We start from the raw sequence: 23,237 nt of genomic DNA on the forward strand, positions 1-23,237 counted from the left end.
AGCTCATTTGAACAGAATTGGATCTGTTCTTATTTCAGTGAGGTGCCTAGAATATTGTTGAGCACCCTCAAAATAAATAAATGATGATGCAAAACTGCAGTTACAAGGTTTTGCTAAATTTAGAACTTGTTATTTAGGTATTACATGCTGTATGATGGAACATGTATTTGAAATTGTAGTTTAACTTAAACTGCAAAGGAAATACTAATGCCATGTTACTTCTCTGTTTTATGTTCTGTGTACTCTATCTCTTCCAGCTCTCCCAGTTTTCACACAGGAACCTAGTGATGAATCTGTGGATATTGGATCAAATGTGACATTGCCTTGCTATGTTCAGGGTTACCCAGAACCAAAGGTTAAATGGAGACGGCTGGATGGTGCCCCTCTTTTCTCCAGACCCTTTGCAGTTAGTTCCATCAGTCAGCTCAGAACGGGTGCCCTGTCTATTAACAGTAGGTAGAAAAAAATCTATAAAGACAAGATCATAAAATATATACTGTACAAAATGTATTTATCAAAGTTACTGTAATACTCTACTATTCATTTTGCCTTTAACAATGTCAGTTTTTAGTACAGACTAATCCATTAGACACCAAAATTCCACTGGCATTCTGGTGGTAGGGCTGAATGCACTTCAGTTACTATTTGAATCTCTTTGTATTTGAGTGAGAATAATGTCAGTGCCACAGAAGTACAGTGTTTGGGGTAAGATAAAAATTTGGGTCCTGGCCAATTGTTGACACTAAAGATTCCATGGAATCTTCGCAAGAGAAGAGGATGTTAAGTCCATTGTTTGTGCCAAGTCCTAGTTTGGGTAGCTATTGTACATTCTGCCTGCTGTTTCTTCTTGCAGCTTCAGTTGGCTATTGTATTCTTCACCTCCTGTTCTAAACAGTTGTGCGGTATTATTCTGTGGTGTTAAACAGCTGCCTTGTTCCCTCCCAGACATAGCTATATTCTTAGGTGGGTGAAGTGATTCCAGTAGGTATACTGTTTGTAAATTGCATTAAAATCCTTTGGGATGAAAAGCAGTATATATATACATAATGCGTTATTCTTCTTCAAGTTCTCTTATATGGACATTGCTTCTCTCCATTGTGGCCAGTGACAAGGAATGGTCAAGTAAAATTATATTAAAAGTGAAATATTTTTGCATTGCAACTTTGAGTGCAAAACAGTTTAAGACAATGCAATCTAGTCCTTTTTTAATTTAATTTGTTTTTAGATTTGTGGGTCAGTGATGAGGGAACTTACATCTGTGAAGCTGAAAACCAGTTTGGAAAGATCCAGTCACAGCCAGCCACAATAACAGTAACAGGACTGGGTAAGGCGGGTTAACATCTTAATCTAACCTAGCAAAAGGATTGACTGATAGAGGTTCTATAGCTGTAATATATTTGACCACTCTTTCTTTGGATATGAGCCCAAACCAAATACCTTGAATTGAAACACCCCCAAATTCTGATGGTATTTGAAATCTGATCCTAGAATTGAATCTGAACTTAGCAAATGCTCCCTCTGTTTATATTGGAGTGAACAAAAATCCTGAATGTGAATACTTCTGAACTTTGGGGTGTGGGAATTCCAGACTTGAATTAAGTGCCATGAACCCATTTCTAATTTCCATCTATTGCCAATAATTTTATTTTTATATAAGAATTAATTAATAAAAAAGTTAATTTCTTCTGTGTCCAAAATAGAAGAATCAGTTTTTTTAAATTAGAACTAACTGTATGTTATGAATACAATTTTATTTAAAATTAGAAATAATAAGACTAATTCTGTGCTGATTTATATCCAGTGCAGACACTTGAGTCCATTGGGGCTGTACAGTGGGTAAGCCAGTGCAGAATCTGGACCTTAGTGAGAACTATTCCTGTCCAAGAGTATAATTTATTTTCATATAAATGTGTTCAGAAGTTTTGGGCCTGTTCCTTTTCCCAGAACTCCCCTTAGCTTAAATAAGAGCAGGATTAGGCCCTTGGTTATGTCCTGATGGCCTTAAGCTTCTATACTGAGTTCAACACCTTAAGGGACCCTAAGTAGGATTTTCAAAAGTGATTGAAATGGCCCACCACTGTTCCCATTGAAGGCAATGGTAAAACTGCCATTAACTTTAATGCGAGCAGAGCTTTTGAAAATGCCACCCAAAACTTGTAACCTAGTCGACAAATCTTCATGCATAGTTTCATACACATAATCATTTGACAGAATTCGTAATTTGTAAGAAAATAGGATGTGTACTTGCAAATCAGACTTGTGTGTATATGTACACACCTATACTAACTGAAATAGGAATATCTACATGGAACAGTATAAACCAAAATCATTGAGTTTTGCACATTAGAACATTTTTTTATATTTTGACTTGATGCAAGACTTGAATTAGTTCCAACTATACTTAATTAAATGGATCTTCAAAAAGGTACTTATCCTTAGTTTTGTTTTATCCTCCTCCTCTTAGGAAAGTTTGTTAAAGGCAGAAAAATCTTCATCATGAAAACGTTTTGTGGTGGGGAGTGGGAGAGGTTTCCTGCCATAATTTATCTTAAAAACTGAAGGTAGCAGGGAGAGTGCTCAAGGCAACTTCTTGATAAAATTGGAGTATAAGAAATCTCTCTGATTTAAGAACACAGTGAATGTACAGTTTGTACAAGAGTTATCTTTAAGTAACTGGTTTTATCGTAGAGAGTGGGTAATGAAAATAATTAGACATAATGCTGTGAAATGTGTACGTTTGTATGAGGAAGTGAATGGGGGTCCATCTATGCATCCAGTAAAGTGTTTATTATCTTGGACCACATGTCAGGAATCTTTACATTCATAGCAAGCAGCATTTTATAAACAGTGAGTTTTTGACCTATCTAAACGTTCTGTTTAATCTCCGCTATTTCAAGGTCACTTTAAAAAACAAACAAACAAGTGAAGCTGTTTATGAACTGGTATGCAATCTGTTAGATGTTTATTGGCATCCAGAACTTTCTGTCGGGCTATGGACCTTTCCCATGAGACCTAATAGCTTGTGCTCAGAAGGGAAGTCACCTCCTGGTCATGGCTCTTGTGAACCTACCTATTTCTATTCCTAGAAATTCTGCTACCAACAAGAAATAAAAAAATATTTTGACTTTACATCAGTAGGATTTTTGAGTGAACAGGAAATACAGTGTCAAGCCCAAAGGGAATATATATATATTTTTTAGAGCTTTGAATAGACAATCTCTGAACTATGTTGACTGACTGTTTGCTCCAACCCCTGCACTGATGGTCTCTTCACTTCAGCTTCACTTCACACCTGCCTCTCATGCTTTCCTCCTTTTTCTCTTCTCTCCTGTGCTGTGTCCCCATTGTCCTCATACCTTCATTGTCCCCCTCCCTTCCTTCATCTTTACATTTAGCTAGTTGTCTCTTGACTAACCCCCATGCCTCCCCCCCCAAGTATATCTTGGCACTAACATGACATTTGCTGGCCATCACGTTGTTCACTCTGCCTTTACTCTAGCCTTTGTCTGTCTTGTATATTTAAATTGTAAGGTCTTCTGTGTTTTTACAGTAGCTAGCGCAATGGGGCTCCATTCTTGGTTGGTCCTTAGGCACTATGGTAAATCGTAATGATAGTAAGGAGTATTTCATTTTCTGCAAGCACATAGAAATGCCTAAATATCTTTTTTTAAAATTCAAGTTGCACCTCTAATTGGAATGAGCCCAGCAGTAGCCAATGTAATTGAAGGACAGCAGCTTACTTTGCCTTGTGTACTGCTGGCTGGAAACCCAATTCCAGGGCGGAGATGGATTAAAAATGATATGGTGGTAAGAGAATCTTTTTTTATTTGTATGTATAGTCTTGCAGTTTCATATTTCCTGAGGGAGAAAATATGCATTTAACATTTTAAGGCATGATATAAACTTAGCACAGTGTAATATAGCTACTGTTCTTAAGCAATTAATTTTTTTGTGTGGGAGAAGAAAAGTTGTAAATAAAAGATTGCAGCAAATAATTGGTATTTCATCACTGAAGAAAGTGATCACATGAGAGTTCCATGTAAGAAATATATCTGTCAACATTAAGGTTTGCTAGCCTGAGACTCCAGCTGATAGGAACAGAAATTACAATCCATAAAGGGGCAATCCTGGTGGAGACTCATCAGTCAATCATGTGAGAAACAGGCCCTTGGGTTCATTCCCTGATTCCTTGTCGAGCTTTCCAGCTGGGATAGTTCCTTCTGCCCTTGTGGGTATTCTCTCCAGGGGATGTGGCTGGACCCGCATTCTGCCTACATGGGTTTCTCCCTCAGTCGTCACTTCTTCCACAGCGGACTGTCTTGGACCTTGTTGCCCTCCCTGAGGCTCTTGTAGTTCCTGGGGGTAGGGCAAGAAGAGCCCCTTGGTGGATGCTTTCACCTTGGCTAGCCTTCACCTCTGGTTGTCTCGGACTCCTGGCCCATCTGATTTCCTCTTGGCAGCCCTGGCAGGCTGTCAGCAGCTATGTAGTTTTCCATTAAGCTGACCACTTCAGCCAAGGTCTCCAGTTGGTGCTTCAGGACCCATCCTCGTCCCCCGATGGAGAGTTTTGGGTGAATTGCCCCACCAGAATGAGTTTGGCAACCTGCTCCCCCATCCAGGTTTCCAGTTTTAGCCGGCACCAGCAGTGCACCCTCAATCTTTGGGCCACCATGTAGGGCTGGACTGCTGACGGATACTTCTCTTCCTGAAAGCAATGATGGTGCATCTCCTCTGAGGTATCAAAGTAATGAAGGATGGTTGCCTTGACTCTGGGGTAATCCTGGATGGTTGTTGGGTCAAGCCCCCAGTAGGCAGCTAGGGCAGATCTGATCAGATGAGGGGCCAACAAGATGCCCCTATGCTCCAGGGCCCATGGGAGTGCTACTGCTACCTGATCAAAGGAGGTAAGGAACGTCTCCAGGAGGTCACCATTTTTGTAAGCTTCATGGGAATTTGTGTGGCCAGCAGGGTGGGGTCCCTTCTGATGAATCCCATGGAGACAGGAAAAAGGACAGTATTTGTTCTACTCGGCATTGCTGCTGCTTCTGTGGTTGTACTGCTAGGTCTCTAATTAACCATTGCGCCATCTGCGGCTGCTGTTGGAAGGCCAGCTGCTGTTGTTGCTATTGCTTCCGGTTTTCTGTAGCCAGTTTTGATAATTTATCCAGAGCCATATTTTTTTAAACAAAGTCCCATCTCCTTATACCAGAGCAGATCAGTCTACCCGTATTCTCCTCCAGTTGTCATGAATCTCTCATGGTAGTGCGTCCCCTTGACACTCCATGGGGAGTGCACGCACATGAGTCCAAGTACTCCACCTTACCCCAGTGCGTGCTATGGGACATCTTTTTAGCAGGTGGGTGGTCACCTTCCAGCCAGAGCCTCTCAATTGTCTCATCCACTCTCTGTGTCCACCTAACAGCCTGTAGTTAGCAAAACGAGTTAAGCAAAAGAAAGACAAAGAAAAAACTGTGACCAGCTCCCTCCAGGATATGGGACTCTCTTTCTTCAGAGGGGCTCTGGGGGAATCAATGTCTGCCTCAGTGTTCAGTGGGCTCCAGTGCCCCTTCAACTCGGGTCCTTCACCCTCTTTCTGTGAGGGCAGCGGCTCTGGAGGCTGTCTGTCCTCTCTCCAGGGCTGCTGATGCTTAACCGTCTGTTTCCTTCCCATGGTTGCCCCCATCCAGGTCGAGTTCCCTCTTTTTACCTCTCCAGTCCTGGAACAATTTGCAAAGGTGAAAGGCCACTCCAGCCCAAAGCAGCTCCTTGACCCCTTCCATGCTATTGAGCCTGGTCACAAGCACCCATTAACATTAACTGGGAAGCATGTTATGTATATCTACTATGGTATAGAGTAAATACTCTCTTTCTGACTCCAGCACTCAAAATTAGGTGCCTTATTTGATGGTACTGAAATCCTATTCAAAATATATTTCATGTGACAAGTGAAGGAAAGTTCTTTTATATTAATAATTTTGAAAAAAAGTCCTAAGTTATTAAACCAAAGCCAAACACTTAGGGCTACAATACAAGTGTGTATTTTCCATCGTTAAAACTTACCTTCCTCTTTCTCCAGTTGGTCCCAAATCCCTATGTTAATGTTCGCAGTGACGGGAGTCTGCACCTTGAAAGAGTGCGGCTGCAGGATGGAGGGGAATATACCTGCATGGCAAGTAATGTAGCTGGGACAAACAACAAAACTACCACCGTCAGTGTATTTGGTAAGGGAAATCGTCTCAGGGCTTCCATTTGTTTGCAAAATAAGGTTGCGCTTTTTGGAAGCAGTAGCTTGTGGAGAGAACTTTTTTAAATTTAAAATTACAATAATACCTCAAATTTATTGGGCGCAATGGAGTTACACTGTGGAGTAATGCAGTGGAGAATCAGGACTCTGCACATAATGCAGTTAAATGATCAAGCCTGCCCCTTTTGAAAAAGAGGACAAAAAAGACTTTTGACATCCTTAAAAATCTTCCTATTTAATTGTGTACAAGTGATGGGTTTTGCAGTCTCCCTTACTTTATTAGCAAAACAGAGACACAAGTGGGAGTTTATTGAAATACTTTGCCAAGTGCTGTCAAAGAGGTTACATAACTATTAAAAGGAAGCGCAACTCATGAGAGTACAGTGTTTAAAAATAAATTGTTTGGCAAAGCTGTATTTTTAATACCATCAAAAATGGCAGTTTCTCACTCATAGTGAAATGAATGTTTGCACTGTAGTGACCCTGTAGTGTCATGGTCTAAAATTCTTACATGTTAAATTAATCAAGGGAGACATATTTTAAATTTCATTGAGAATGCTGGAACATCCTTTTCAGTACAAAACTGCGCACTATACATGTCATATTAGCCAGTGCTTTGCAACTGTTTTGAGTTTGACAAACTCTCTCTTGTGAGCAGCTTTTTGGGAAGATTTTTCAGATCTTGGGAACATGAGGTGGGGTGAAAAAGTTGGTATGTGTTGTTAAAGAGTCTAGGATATATGGGTAGGATAGTCTAGGAATATGAAGCCTTTTTGTCTCTGTCACTAAATAGGAATCAGGCCAGTTTGACAGTGAACTGAAGTCTTTATTATCTTTTGGATGTTTGGGGTCTGTGAGAAATGATTTGGCGTTCTCAGTCAAGTTGCTGCAAAAGCCAGTCCATTCCCTACAAGACTTTTACTAGCATTTTTAACAACTAAAGATTGAATGAGCATGGTGAGTGACCTACCTCTTGCCCTTGGGCCTGGCGTGGTCTGTCCTAGAGAAGTTCCCTACTGATGGCAGTGATTTCATCAGCAGATAAGCTGCATCCATTTTCACTGCAAGTGCAGACGAGAACAAATCGTGCCCAGCACCATTTCAGAAAACATTGCTTAAAACCTTCTTGGAGGATGTCCTAACCATGGCTTTCTGACATGATGCTGAACATAGTCTGTCATGGTTTTTACACATTCTAAAATTGTGTGCACCCAAACTAGTATTTAACCTGTTGATGACACTCATTGTCAGCATCAGGTAATTTTTGTACTGTAGACCACACCTTAGGGGTGGGTAGCGTCAAGTCAGTGTTGAGTCATTGAGGGCAGAGTGAAATTTCCCAATTCCCTATTCTAATAGGTATTTTCAAGGTCCGCTTTAAGTAGATTGAGTCTTCTTTGCTGAATAGCAGTTGATTGTGTACAGAATACAGTGTGATAATTATACCATGGTTTAAAATATGTATCTGTGTGTATGTATATCTTTTTAGTTCTACCTATCATTCAGCATGGACAGCAGATATTCAGTACAATTGAAGGAATCCCAGTAACATTACCGTGCAAAGCAAGTGGAGTTCCTAAGCCATCCATCATCTGGTCCAAGGTAACTTCTAAACTTTGAGCTGTTTATGTTAAAAGATGAACTGGACACATGATTTAGCTATAACAGGAGCTATGTACTATGAAGGCAGCCAAAACTTTCTCTGCTAAGGGACCTAGAAAACACTGTTTATTCATATCTGCTTCTGTTTTTCCAAGCAGTACTATCTCGCTGTGACACATTCACACACTTTGAAAAGCTAGAAAGATTTTATTAGTTATCTCTGGATCCTTTTTTTTAAAGCCTTGGAAATGTTAATATAATTATTGTGATTTGAAAAATTAGGGATGGGCAAACTGCCATAGATTGAGAGTTCATTTTGGAAGCTTATTTAAAGTGAATTTCTGCTCTGAAAAGTGAGTATGTAATAATGGCTTCTTCAGGGCACATTAAGTAACCGATTGGAACTCAGTAAACAATTCTGTTCATGGTGCTCAAGAAGGAATAGAGTCCAGTTCAGTCTCTCTCAACTGTGTTGGCTTTACAGGGCTAAAGGTAGTAAAAAAGCAATAAAAGCTTATTTTTGTCATTACAGTTATTAAATATGATTCTTGATGCACATAGGGAGCAGACCTTTTGAGTAAGAAGGTGCCTTTTTAGTCTTATTTCAGATTAGAATGACAATTTAAGACATGTGTGACAGGGTCAGGCCAGATGGCTATAGGAGAGTAATAGAAGGCAGATGTATTAGCCCCAGGTTAAGTAGATCCCTTTTTCCTGGGTAAGGTAACAGGGAAGGTTCCAGAACAATCAGGAACCTTCTGGAGACAATTAAGACAGACAGGCTGATTGGCTGCCGGTGTTCTAACGAAGAAGCTTCTAGAATCAATTAAGGCAGGCTAATCAGGGCACCTGGGTTTAAAAAGGAGCTCACTTCTGTTTGTGGTGCGCATGTAAGGAACTGGGAGCAAGAGGCACTAGGAGCTGAGAGTGAGAACGCATACTGTTGGAGGACTGAGGAGGACAAGCATTATCAGACACCAGGAGGAAGGTCCTATGGTGAGGATAAAGAAGGTGTTGGGTGGAGGCTATGGGGAAGTAGCCCAGGGAGTTGTAGCTGTCACACAGCTGTTCCAGGAGGCATTCTAGACAGCTGCAATCCACAGGGCTCTGGGCTGGAATCCGGAGTAGAGGGCGGGCCCGGATTCCCCCCAAACCTCCCAACTCCTGGTCAGACACAGGAGGAGTTGACCTGGACTGTGGATTCACGAAAACGGCCAAACTGAGGGCTGCCATGAAGCTCCAAGGCAAGCAAATCTGCCAATAAGCGCAATACCCACCAAAGCAGAGGAGGAACTTTGTCACACATGGTAGAAGTCTCCAAATCTGTTGAGTCTCCAGAATTAGGATGGAAAGCTCGCAGGGTTTTCTGTTATGATTCCCTGCACTTGCACTCATATTACTTGCTGGAAAGAGAAGCAAAGGGTGGCCCCGGAAACAATGTAGAAAGTTATCCAGATGTTTCAGAACTTCTGGTCATTCCTAAAAACTTTTGGGTCAGAGTTCTTATTGTATCCAAGCCACTTTGTTTTCATCTCTGTTATAATCATTGGGACTGCATTCTACCCTCAGTTACTATTCTGTTGACTTCAGTAGCCTGGAGGTTGTATTGCTGTTATTAAGGGCAGAATTTGGCCTAGTGAATTATATTAAATATGTGGCTATTACATATTCCTCAACATAAAGTTTAAAGCAGCAGTGTCCAATTGAAGTCTATTGTCCCAGATCAAGTACTCAGATCCTTACTTATATACAAGTGAGCCAAATTCTCTTCTCAGTTATGCTGGTGTTATCCAGTCAACTTTAATGATACAGGTAAAGCTGAAAATTTGGCTGATAATCTGTATAAAAGATACATATATATATATATCTGTCTAAATGAGTATTTGTAGATAGTTAATATAAACACGTGTAAGGCATATAAGAATATGTACCATTGTTCATAAGTTTGTAGGTTACATAAAGTTACTGTGCATTACAAATAGCTTCCTGAGTGCTTTCTTAGCCTTGTGTCAGAAGTCCAGCTCTTTAAGGAGCCTTACACCTGGAACATATTTTGGGGGGCGAGTTTAATTATTCAATCCTTTGAGATGCAGTTTGAGATGTACCATCAATAACAGTCTTGAGATGCAGGGGGGTGGGCGGAAGCAGCAATGGATTGGACTAGATCAGGGGAGGGCAAACTATGGCCTGTGGGCTAAATCTGGCCCATCAGGGCTTTCAATTCAGCCTGCAGGATTGCCAGTCCTGTGGCCAGCAGGGCTAAGGCAGGCTCCCTGCATGCCCTGGCTCTGCGCCGATCCCGGAAGCGGCCAGCACCAAGTTCCTGAGGCTCCTGGGGGAAGGGGGGGGGGCAGAGGGCTTTGTGCACTGCCCTTGCTTGCAGGCACTGCCCCCTGCAGCTCCCATTGGCTGGGAATGGGGAACCGCAGCCAATGGGATCTTCGGGGGTGGTACCCACAGGCAAGGGCAGCATGTGGCTGAGTTGCCTGTCCCACCCCACCCCCAGGAGCTACTGCCGGACATGCTGACCACTTCCGGGAGCGGTGCGGGTCCAGGGCAGCCAGGGAGCCTGCCTTAGCCCCGCTGTGCGCTGCTGCCACCCCGGAGCCACTCGAGGTAAATGGCGCTGAGCCAGAGCCCACACCTCTCCTGCACCCCATACCCTAACCCCCTGCCTTGAGCCCCCTGCATTGAGCCCCCTGCTGTGCCTCTCCTGCACCCCAATCCCCTGCCCTGAGCACCCTCCCACACTCCGCAACCCCTCTTGCACCCCAACCCCTTGCCTTGAGCCCCTTCCTGCACACCACAACCTCCCCCTCACTCCCTCCCACACCCCAACCCCCTGCCCCAGCGCTACATTCATGACCCTGCATACAATTTCTCCACCCGGGTGTGGGTGGAGAAAAGTTTGCCCACCCCTAGACTAGATAAACTGTTCTGAGCTACTTTTAGCCCTAACAAGTTTGATACTTCTAATATTTTAAATGTTTTTATTAGGCTTCATTTTAGCTTTGGAAGCTTTGATTTCTATTTGATCCGGCACTTGTACATTGCTATTTTGTCTGAAAAAATGCATAGGGTTTTTATAATTTTTTTTTATTTTGCACAGAAAGGAGAGCTGATTGCTCCCCGGAATATGAAATTTTCTGCCAGGTCTGATGGAAGTTTGTATGTAGTTTCACCAGGAGGAGAGGAGACTGGGGAGTATATGTGCACAGCAACAAATGCGGCTGGTTATGCAACACGGAAAGTCCAACTAACTGTTTATGGTAAGTATAAGTTAAAACCAAACATATTTAGCCTCCAGCAAGCTCTGTTTTCAACTGCAAAATGCACTCAGTTGGAAAATCTGAAGTGCAACTCAGGTTTAACAAACTTCCCATTAACCAATATCTAATTGTGGCCCCCAGAGTTGCATGGTAGTGAGATTAGAGGGATTATGCTCCAAGAAGTATGGTTCCTTTAAAGCAGTCTGGTTTGTACAGTTGTCTGGCATTCACTTCTTGGAGCTCTTTGACTGGGGACCTCTGGCCTTATTCTATGATTCTGATTTCATTTATACTGGGGTAAACTGGCAGAAACTCTAGAAAAGTTAATGGAATTATGCCTTGTGGGAGAGAACAGTGAAGCCCTTAGAGTGCCCCTTTTGATGCTTTCTGACCATCTCCCACTATCATCTGAAACCCTGTTTACCTGAAGCTTTGGACTATGCTCCAGGACAGTCAGATAAATAAGTTTGTTTTTTTGTATACTGAATATGATATAGGATAGTCTGAAAAAGTTTAATTTATACCACATTATTTTATCTTGCACATGTATAAATAGACAACATATTTATTTCACTTTATTAACATGTTTCTTATTTTAGTGAAACCCAGAGTGTCCAGGCCTGGAGACCAGCAAGGAGGTACATATGACAAACCCATAGAGATTTCAGTGACTGCAGGGGAAGATGTCACACTTCCATGCGAGGTGAAGAGTTTACCACCCCCCATAATTACCTGGGCCAAAGAAATGCAGCTTATCTCTCCATTCTCTCCAAGGTAACAAAATGTGATAGAAACGAAACAAAATGCAATTTCTTCTAAGCTCTTAGGTTTTTGGAAGTTTTTATTTTTTTTAACTGCCTGTTCCATTCTGATGAGTGAGGAAGGCATTGGAAAGTCTGTACTTCTGTGTCAGTTGGTTTTGAAATTCTCATTCCCAAACTCAGCACATTTTCACTTTTTGAACTGATTTTTTTAGACTTTCCTGCTGTTGGCATTTTACAATTTTTTCCACAGGCTCTCAGATTCTGCTCTTGGTTCTTCCAGTGTAAAACCAGAATTAGTTTATAGTGGTCACTGGACTAACTCTGCATTTACACTGGGGGTGAGGGGCAGGGTGGAGGCAGGGAAAGTGAGAGCAAAATCCATCTCTTAAATTCTACAGGCCTACAAAATTCCACCATGGTCTTTGTGGGCCTTCACATTCTGTATAATACTATGTTGTTTTGTCTAGCATATTTCTTATAACATGTATCACAAAACACTTCATAGATGTAAATAAACCAATCTGAAAGAGAGCTTTTAATCCTTGTGGCTGTCTTTTCGAGCTCTGAACATTACTAAAACCATATTTCAGTCATGGTATATACTGTACTCCAATATGCATTTATAAGCAAAAGCAAGCATTAGAAGTCACCACAGTGTTTCACTCCTCAGGAGGCCAAGTCCAAATAGCCTTCTGTACACAGACACCTCATTATTATAATTTAATATTTATTTTATGGTGGCGCCCAGAACTGATCATCTGTGCTTGATCTTAAATCTTTAAAAGTTCCATTTTCTTTTACAGTTATATGTTTCATTGCTGAGTTATGGGGAGAATTGTTTGTGTTATATGAAGTATGAATTCCTAATAGAATATGAATGACCTTTAATGTTTAAAAGTGGTTGCAGGTATCCACTTATTGCCATTGTATCTTGGATTCAGAAACTCTCCAGCTGCTTTTAAAAATGTGAAAACATATTAGTTTAGGGCTTATGAAAAGTGTTGAACTGACTGCCCTGGAGACTGAAGTTCTTTGTCTGCCCATCAGTTACAGCATGGGCAGCAGTGGTACAAGCTTTCCTCATGATGCCCTGTTAATGTACCTCAGTCCTTATGTGCAGGGACCATCTTTAGGGGTGAGATGGTTTATTCCCCAAGTTAATTCTGGCCAGATTGTGCCCTGGCTCTTGTGGTGTTGTACAAGATTGGGGATGGCCCAAGGAGGCATTCCCCCTCTCCCCCCCCCACCGTACCCCAGCTAAGGGGCAGGCATAGTTTCAGTTCCCCTGAGTACAGGGCCTGCTGACACCATCATGGCTACAGCCCTCTTGAAAAGGGGGCATGGACGTGTCCCCACCACACCAGCCAGCAGAGCTGGCCAGACATAGGGGAGAGCATGCTGTGCCCTTTTAGATTGCCATGCAGTGGGGTTAAGTCTCAGCCCCCAATATGGGCCAGTGCCTTAGGGCGCATATACACTGTGACATTCTTTCAATGGCATGTAGTATATATACACACACAGCCCTCCTAGTACATGTATAAATAGTAGCACAGGTGATGAGGCATAGAGTAACTCAGTAAAGACATGGCTGCAAGGTGTGAGTATGTACCTGGTGTACATATCCTACATGTTCTCTACTGGCCCAAAACATGCCTCCTGTCTGTGCTGCTGTTTTTAGCAGTGTGGTGTCCTGCTACTAGAGCCTTTCCCTTTGCAGGAAAAGACTCCAGCAGCCTGGAAAGGCTCTGACAGTGGGGAAAGTGTCTGGCAGCGTCCCTCTGCTGGAGACCACCTCCTCCACAGGCAAATGTTTTTACAGCAGGGAAGCTCCCTGCTGCTGATGCTCTTCTCCACAGCTGAGAAAGACTGTTAGGTCCCCCTTGCTGGAGCCCTTTTCTGCCACAGGGAAAGGCTCTGGCAGTGGATAAAGGCTGTGGCAGGAGGTGGTGGCTCAGCCTTTCCCTGCAGCCTCCCTTCTGCCACAGCATTTCCTTGCTTCCGTGAAAGTTCCTGGCAGCGGGGAGCAGCTGAAGCCTTTTACCACTGCCTCCTGTTTGTTGGAGCCTTACACTGATAAGTGTAGCTACACACTGTAGTGTCAACAGGGTGTGCTTTTCACTATGGCATGTGGCTGCATGTACGCTGCACACCCCTGAAAATGGTGTGTAGTGTAGACATGGCCTTAATGACAAAGTCTGGCCCTCAGATTTTGCCCTTTCTCCTGAGACTGCAACAGAGTTAGCAATTACAGTTGTGCAGGTGGTTTTTGTAATAAGTGCTTTTGTGTATGGGGAGCGAATGTATTTGCAAATATTTGTATGGTTGCTGTAGCATCTGTGATACAGCATGGCCAGAGGGCAGCAGGAGAGTACTAGAAGGGAGCCTTATTCCCTGTAGAAGGAAGAAAGTTTGCTATAGACTAATTAAAGCACCTGAAGCCAATTAGAGCACCTGAAGCCAGTCACATGACAAAAAACCCCTGCTTCAATCAGACCAGGAGGCGTTGGAGCAGGGAGCAAGTTTGAAGGAGTTGGAGTAGAGAGCAGTTTGAAGGAGTTGGAGCAGTGGAGAGTTTGGAGAAGTGCCGTGGCTGGCTAGAAGACTAAGACCCTAGGTAAAGAGACACCCGGCTTGTGCAGAGAGAGAGGGCAGGAAGCCCCACAAGCTGAAGAGCAGGAGAGGGAAGTAGCCCAGGCGAAGGAAGCACTAGTTCAAGTGGTTTACCACTATCCCTAGGGCCCCCGGGCTGGGACCCGGAGTAGAGGGCAGGCCCAGGTCCCTCCCTCTCCACTATCCTTCTCTGGGTTACTAGTGGGACAGTAGATACCCTAGTTCTGGGGCAGGAATCTGCGCCCTGAACCTCCCCCAAGAAGAGGAAGCGTGGGACCCATCATAATCATACCGGCAATTTGCCACACCTGGTGTCAGAAGTGGGGTCTACGCGCTGGAGACTTAAACCAGAATTAGCCAAAACCCTCCCATCCCTAAGATGGACAACGTGGTCAAGGCCCTAATACAAGCCACCGCCGCCCAGCAGGAGGCTACGCGGGTCCAAGCAATCGCCCAACAGGAGGCGACTCGGATGCAGCAGGAGACTAATTGTCTGTTGATGAGTCAAGCTGCCCAGGACCGAGCCCTGCTGCAAGAGCTGGTGAACCAGATGAAGGCCCTTATGGAGCTGAACTGCAACTGCGACGGGACCTGGACTATACGGGCCAGCCACTGCCTACAGAAAATGACACGGGAGGATGATGTGGAAGCATACCTCCCGGCTTTTGAAAGAGCAGCCCTGCAGGAGGCCTGGCCCCAAGATCAGTGGTCTGGTATCCTCACCCTGTTCCTGTGTGGGGTGGCCCAGAAGGTCTACTACGATATGGCCGTGGAGACTTCAGCAGATTACCCACAGCTGAAGGCAGAGATCCTGGCCAGATCTGGAGTAACGATGGCGTTGCGAGCCCAGAGGTTCCATGAGTGGCAGTATACAGAGGACAAGACACCCCGATCACAATTGTTTGACCTGATCCACCTGGCCCGGAAATGGCTGCACCCTGAGGCCCTCAGCTCTGAGAAGATGATGGAGCTCCTGGTACTGGACCGGTATATGAGGGGGCTACCACCAGGCCTCCAGGCTTGGGTTGGCCAGAATGACTCTTCCACCTATGATGAGTTGGTTGCCCTCGTGGAAAGACAGCTGGCAGCCCGTGAACTGTTCCAGACCCCAGGGGGTGAGACACGGCAAAACAGGAAGCCAGTCCCAAACCCAAGGCCCCGGACTGTCGAGAACTCCAGGAGAACCATAACTGGGAGGAAAGACACCAAGGAATGGACGAGGCCAAGAAGGGATCTGGGGGTTTGGGAAGAGAGGGCTGGGGGGGCCAGCCAAATAGCCCCAGGCAGGGGGCGGCAACCAGAATAAGGGGGCAGTGTTACGAGCGTGAGGAATTGGGGCATATAGCAGCCCAATGCCCCAACAGGGAAGAGCCTATGCAATGTAATCTGGGGGATCACGGGGAGCAATGTGGCCTAATCGGCTTGGTAGGTGTCGCAGTGACCTCGCATGGGTATACAAGATCAGTAAAAATGAATGGTATTGAGACCACAAAGCATTAGTAGATTCTGGGAGTGCTGTCACGCTGGTTTCAGGGAAGTTGATGAGGCAAGACCAACTAACCCAGGCCAAAAACACAGGGGTAACATGTGTTCATGACATTGTAAATTTCTACCCCACAATCCCGGTATGGATTGAGATCCAGGAGAATACTACCAGTGTGACAGCAGGGCGGTCCCTAGACTCCCCTACCCTATCTTAATTGGTAGGGACTTCCCCGGGTTTGAGAGCTTACTCCCCCCAATAGAGCCAGGGGAGGGTAGCAACCCCCGGGCTGAGACGGAGGCACCTACAGATAGCCTAACCCCAACGTTTGCCAAATTTGCCCCAGAGTTGTTCTCATCCCCCAGAAAACCCCGAAAGTCTAGATGGGAAAGGAGGGAAATAAAAGATTAGGGACCAGGATTCTAGCAGAGAACCAGAAAACTTCCCTTGTTGGTAGGCGAACCCTTTCAGGAGGCCAGGAGATAATTCAGGCTAGTGAGGACTCGGAGGCGGTTCCTAGCCTAAGTAGGGGCAACCCAGGGGGCGGAGTAGAAACAGGCCCCCTGGAATTAGGCCAGACTGGTACCACACGTGAGAATTTCGGGCAGGACCAAGCTAATGACCCGCTATATGCGAATGTGAGGGAAGAGGTAGAAGTAAATGGCGTACCCGTGGAAGGAAAGACCAAAGGCCCAAGGCCATATCGTGCTCAAACGCAATCTGTTGTACAGGATAGAGCAAATATGAGGGGAAGAAGTAGAGCAACTCTTAGTCTTATGGAAACACACAAGGGCAGTACTAGAGTTAGCTCACAGTCATCTATTTGGGGGACATCTAGGAGTAGACAAGACACTGGATAGAGTCCTAAGAAGGTTTTATTGGCCAGGAACACGTGCAGAGGTGCAGTGCTATTGTGCCTCTTGCCCTGAATGCCAGTTGCATAGCCCCCGACCTCGCTTGTGGGCCCCATTAGTACCTTTGCCTATTATTGAAGTCCCTTTCGAGAGGATAGCCATGGACATAGTGGGCCCACTGAAAAGATCGGCAACGTACTAGTCATCCTTGACTACGCCACGCGGTATCCAGAAGCCATTCCTTTAAGAAACCCCACGTCCAAGGCAATAGTAAAAGAACTACTCCAGGTTTTTGCCAGAGTGGGCATCTCTAAGGAGATCCTGACAGACCAAGGAACCCCTTTCATGTCAAAATTAATGAAAGACTTATGTACCCTACTCCGCATCCATATGGACCTCAGTCTACCGTCCACAAACAGATGGACTGGTCGAGCGGTTTAACCGTACCCTTGAAAGTATGATCCGGAAGGTGGTAGCAGAGGACAGAAAAGACTGGGATACCCTTCTACCGTATCTAATGTTTGCTATACAGGAAGTCCCCCAGGCATCCACTGGTTTTTCTCCCTTTGAACTACTATATGGACACCACCCACACGGAATATTAGATCTTACCAAGGAAGATTGGGAAGAACAACCCAACCCAGGAAAGAATGTCATTGAACACATGACACAGATGAGAGAGCGAATAACTCGAGTAACTCCTATAGTATGAGAACATTTGGAAAAAGCACAAGAGGCCCAGCAGACATATTACAACTGTTGGGCGAAAGTACAGAGATTTCAGCCGGGGGAACGGCTAGTCGGTGCTAGTGCCGACAGCAGAAAGCAAACTCCTAGCCAGCTGGCATGGACCATATGAGATAGTGGAAGCCACTGGGGAGGTGGACTATAAGGTCAGACAACCAGACCGCCGAAGGCCAGAGCAAATCTACCACATCAACTTACTGAAGCCCTGGCGTGACCGAGAGACATGCCTGGCCATTCGGGGAGCTCCACCCCAGACAGACGACCCACAGGGGCAGGTGAAGATATCTCCTGAGTTAACTCCAGAACAACGAACAGAGGTCATTGATATGATCCAACGGAACCAGGACGTGTTCTGTACACAGCCGGGCCGTATGACACTGGTCCAACATCATATTGTCACCAGTCCCGGAGTAAGGGTGATGATAAGACTGTACCGAATACCAGAAGCTAAAAGGGAAGAAATTAGGACAGAAGTGAACAAGATGCTGGAACTCGGGGTTATTGAAGAATTCCACAGCCAGTGGTCCAGCCCTATCGTCCTAGTCCCCAAGCCTGATGGCACCCTGAGGTTTTGCAACGACTTCCAGAAGTTGAATGAAGTATCCCAATTCAATGCCTATCCGATACCACACATTGATGAGCTAGTTGATCAGTTAGGCAAGTCCCAATACCTAACCACTCTGGACCTGACCAAAGGATATTCGCAAATTCCCCTGGCCGAAAATGCCAAGGAAAAGACTGCCTTCTCTACACCCGATGGCCTGTTCCAATACACTGTCCTCCCTTTTGGACTCCATGGGGCCCCTGCAACATTCCAACGACTTATGGACAAATTGCTGCAACCCCATGCCAACTATGCCGCCGCCTATCTAGACGACATAGTCATCCATAGCCCTGACTGGGAAATGCACCTAGGAAAAGTAGAAGTGGTGCTAGATGCCCTGCGGAAGGCTGGCCTCACTGCCAACCCTCTCAAATGTGTGATAGGACTAGCTGAGGCCAGATACCTCAGGTATGTAGTAGGGAGAGGTTTGGTGAAACGCCAGTGGAATAAAGTGGAGGCAATACAAGGTTGGCCTCGACCAGTCCGTAAAAAGCAGATCAGAGCATTTCTAGGGATAGTAGGATACTATCGGAGATTCATCCCTCATTTCACCACAAGAGCAGGGCCATTGACGGATTTGATAAAGGCTCGGGGCCCCAAGATAGTAAAGTGGACTGATGAGGCAGAAGGAGCATTTGCAGATTTAAGGACAGCCCTTTGCTGCCATCCAGTACTCATAGCCCCAGACTTCGAGAAGGAATTCATCCTACAAACAGATGCCTCAGATGTAGGGCTAGGAGCTGTCCTTTCACAGATGGTAGGGGAGGAGGAACACCCGATCTTGTACCTCAGCCGGAAACTCCTCCCCAGGGAACAAAAATACGCTGTCGTTGAAAAGGAATGTCTGGTGGTAAAATGGGCTATGGAGACTCTCCGCTACTACCTACTGGGGCGGCGGTTTATCCTTGTAACAGAGCATGCCCCACTCCAGTGGGTGCACAGAAACAAGGAGAAGTACGCAAGAGTGACTAGGTGGTTCCTATCCCTGCAGCCCTTCCATTTCCAGGTACAGCATAGGGCCGAAAGCCAACACGGCAACGCTGATGGCCTATCACGACAGCACTGCTTCTCGTCCCAAGTAGCCCAATCCCATGGTGTTGAGCAGGGAGCGGGGATATGTGATACAGCATGGCCAGAGGGCAGCAGGAGAGTACTAGAAGGGAGACCTATTCCCTGTAGAGGGAAGAAAGTTTGCTATAGACTAATTAAAGCACCTGAAGCCAATTAGAGCACCTGAAGCCAGTCACATGATAAAACCCCCCTGCTTCAATCAGACCAGAAGGAGTTGGAGTAGAGAGCAGTTTGAAAGAGTTGGAGTAGAGAGCAGTTTGAAGGAGTTGGAGCAGTGGAGAGCTTGGAGAAGTGCCGTGGCTGGCTAGAAGACCAAGACCCTAGGTAAAGAGACACCCAGCTTGTGCAGAGAGAGAGGGCAGGAAGCCCCACAAGCTGAAGAGCAGGAGAGGGAAGTAGCCCGGGGAAGGAAGCACTAGTTCAAGTGGTTTACCACTATCCCTAGGGCCCCTGGGCTGGGACCCGGAGTGGAGGATGGGCCAAGGTCCCTCCCTCTCCACTACCCTTCTCTGGGTTACTAGTGAGACAGTAGATACCCTAGTTCTGGGGCAGGAATCTCTGCCCTGAACCCCCCCCAGAAGAGGAAGCATGGGACCCATCATAATCATACCAGCAATTTGCCACACATCTCACACATATTAATTTTTGATCACATCACCCCTTTGAAGTAAGGAAGTATTACTATCCTCATTCTACTCTGAGGCACAGAGAAATTAAGTTACTTGCTCATGGTCACTGAACCAGACCTGCAAAATGGAACCCAGCCTTCCTGAGTCTCTGATTAGTGCTTTAATCACAAGACCATCCTTATTCCCTAGATGAAGTGGACTTCACCAAATGGACTAAACTTGAGCAATTGGTTAATAGCAACCTGACTTGGGCTGACCTTGAGCCTGTGACTTAGATGAAAGGGTTCCATATCTTATTACCAATCCCATGAATCACACATTCCTCAAAAAGTTTGTTTCCACTAGAAAAAGGGCAGGATTTAAGGAGTCCTGTGAGTATCTGAAACACCTACAGTTTGTCCTGTGGATCCTGCCATTTTTCAGATTATTTGCTTTGTATTCTGAATTTATTGATTCAGTAATGAGTTAGGAAAAATTTAGGAATGATAAATCACAAAAATTTTATTTATTATAGTTAAATAAAAACCATCTCAACTGCACTAAATGTCATGCTAAACAGGACTATTTTAGTTCATGGTATTTATTTGTAATGTCTAAGTAAAGTATTCTTCTCTCAATAAATATTTATACAGTTATACATGTTTCCTATTTTTCCAGACACACCTTCCTTCCCTCAGGGTCAATGAAAATCACTGAGACGCGAGTTTCAGACAGCGGAATGTATATCTGTGTGGCCACAAATATTGCTGGGAATGTGACTCAGTCAGTAAAGCTAAATGTACATGGTGAGTTATACAAGAATAATCCCTTCTGGAGGTCCTACTAGGGAAGCCACTGTAATTTAAGTGCCTAAACTTTTTCATAGTATGAACCACGTTTCATAGGCATCTCCCTGTCCTATTTAGTATCACCTGGACTACACCCTCCTCCCATTTGCTATCACATAACCTACTTCCTTCTCTTCTCTTAATGTGATTTAGAAAGTTGAAACCTGGAGGAAATATAGCACCATATGATCAGTCTGCTCTCCTTGAACCACTAGAGCTTTATGGACTGAGAACTGCTGTTCTAATGCAAAGTAGCCAGAATGTCCACAAATATTTACAAAACTTTCATTCATATTTATCAATCCGGGGGGCACACACAGAATCTACTTGCCTGCCTTTTCTCATGGTGGTATATTATAGTGGAAAAACTAATTATATTTCAGTTGGCCATCAAAAAAATTGCACAGACTCCATTGCAAGGTTGAGATACTGGTAAGTATTATAATGGCAAGGGCTGCAGTCTTGTTCATGTGGTATATTGAGGACTGTGCTGGAATTGCAAGCAATCAGTTTGGGGGTAGGAGGGGAGAGAAAGGTGTTCCCAGTTCTGCTTGCAGGCTGCAGGACTCTATAGGAAAACATGGAATCAGAGTCAGTTTGTAACCATCTATCCTAGAGAAAGATGGGGTGAGTTGCTAAGTTCCCTCTAAGCCGCACGGGTGTGCAGCAGCCTATTAAGCGCCACGCAGACGCTCAGGGCTTTGGCGGAGAGAGGTGCCTCTCCCCCGGACCTGCCGCGGTGCCCCTCCCCCGACTCAGCATGGCCCAGACAGTACCAGGTTTATAATGGCACCAGGCCCACGCTCAGCAGGGGCCCAGCGGTCCAGCCTGGCGCTCCACTTGCACTGCGGCCCAGCAGCTGAAGTGCTGGCTCCTCTCCAGCCCCTCCCCCATGCTACTCTAGGCCTGCTGGCCCAGGGCTGCTCCCCCTCGCTGACCCCCCCTCGCTCCTCTCAGCTGGCCGATTGAGGGCTCCTCTCTCTGTCCCCGCCCTCCATCAGCGGCAGGCAACAGCTGCTGGCTGCCTGCCAGCGATGGGAGTCGGTGCGTGGAAAGGAGTCCACAGCTGCTGCCACTCCTCTGGTGTGGGACCGTCTGCTGCTTCGGACTCCCCCGGGGAGCCCAAAGCGGCAGACTGTCACTGGCAGCCCGGACTGCGGACGGACCTGCCATGACCCAGGAAGAGGTGCTCCAATCCCCAGCCTGGACCTGCCGCGGTCGGGGAAGAGGCGCCTCAACCCAGCCCCGGCCCAGACCTGCGGCGCCTATCCCATAGTCCCACCCCCAGAGCTGCTGCGGCGGGGAGAGGTGCCTCTCCCCGCCAGACGAGGTGCTGCTGCAGGGAGAGACCTGGTGGGAATCCTCTCTCCCCACTGTAGCCCCGGGGCAGCCTGCACCCCAACCCCTCATCCCCAGCTCACACCCCCAGCCGGAGCCATCACCCCCCCACACCCTAAATCCCTGCCCCAGCTCCCTCCTGCATCCCAAACACCTCATCCATGGCCCCACTGCAGAGCCCTCATCGTCTCCTGCACCCCAACCCTCTGCCTCAGCCCTGAGCCCCTCATCTTCAGCCCCACCCCAGAGCCCGCACCCCCAGCCGGAGTCCTCACCCCCCTGCACTCCAACCCTCTGCCCCAGCCCTGAGCCACCTCCCACACTCCAAACCCCTCGGCCCCACCCCTGCCACATGAATTTTGTTATGTGCACCAATATGGAGGTGATGTGTGACACATTGGTGAATTGTGCTTTTCTGTTTTAGAGAGCAGCCTGCTTTGTCTTTCTCTGGTTTGGGTTCATGTGTGCTACTGTTCTGAATTCAAAGAAATAAAGTAATGTTATGTTGCAACCTTCCAGCATGAGTATATAAAATTTTTATCTAACTTCTCTGCATTTATGCCATGAACATAACGGTTAATTGTTTCGGAGTTTCCTTATGTGTAGGGCTGCAGTTTGTCATGGTGGTGAAAAAGTCATGGATACCATGGCTTCTCCATCTGCAGCTTCCATGTAGGAAGGCTCTAGGAGGGTTGCTCCCTGGCCAATGTGGAGGGCAGGCCCCACGAAAGAGGTAGGGTCGGAGAGCGAACCTGCCTCTCACTCATCATGCAGCCTCGCCCCACGTCATGATAGGGCCGTGACTGGGCCAAACTTGAAAGAAAGGTGTTTCAGCAGAGAGGCAGCAGGCGCTGTGACCTGATGTGCCAAGGCACAATGCCTGGAGTGGGGAGCCAGGCCCAACCCCTGGGGCCCCGGAGCTACGGCTGCCCACGGCCTAGATGAGTGTGGGGCAGGCTTGCTCTCAACACCTAGCCCCAGCCCTGCTGGACACAGGAGCTGCTGCTGTCCAGGGTTAGTGCAGGGTGGAATCACTCTCAACCCCAGGCCCAGCTCCATGGGACCCAGGAGCTGCCACTTGCCTGTCCTGTAGGGGTGTGTGAGGCAGGTTCCCTCTCAACCCTCGAGCCCAGCCTCAAGGAACACAGGAGTTACCATGGCCTGTGCCCAGGATGACTGCAGGGTGGGGTCTCTC

General features: G+C 46.1%; 1 protein-coding gene across 1 annotated transcript in view; it reads left to right on the forward strand.

Annotated features, from left to right (window-relative positions):
* Positions 1-23,237, forward strand: part of HMCN1 (hemicentin 1) — a 325,430-nt gene that overhangs the window by 150,565 nt on the left and 151,628 nt on the right. Inside the window, exons 16-23 of the mRNA XM_073356688.2 lie at positions 258-452; positions 1,226-1,324; positions 3,680-3,807; positions 6,077-6,221; positions 7,734-7,846; positions 10,956-11,115; positions 11,715-11,889; positions 20,535-20,662. Of these exons, the coding sequence (XP_073212789.2) occupies positions 258-452; positions 1,226-1,324; positions 3,680-3,807; positions 6,077-6,221; positions 7,734-7,846; positions 10,956-11,115; positions 11,715-11,889; positions 20,535-20,662 (1,143 nt within the window). The remainder of the gene's footprint in view (positions 1-257; positions 453-1,225; positions 1,325-3,679; positions 3,808-6,076; positions 6,222-7,733; positions 7,847-10,955; positions 11,116-11,714; positions 11,890-20,534; positions 20,663-23,237) is intronic.

Source organism: Lepidochelys kempii, chromosome 8 (assembly GCF_965140285.1).
Source record: "Lepidochelys kempii isolate rLepKem1 chromosome 8, rLepKem1.hap1, whole genome shotgun sequence".
Lineage (NCBI taxonomy): Eukaryota > Metazoa > Chordata > Testudines > Cheloniidae > Lepidochelys > Lepidochelys kempii.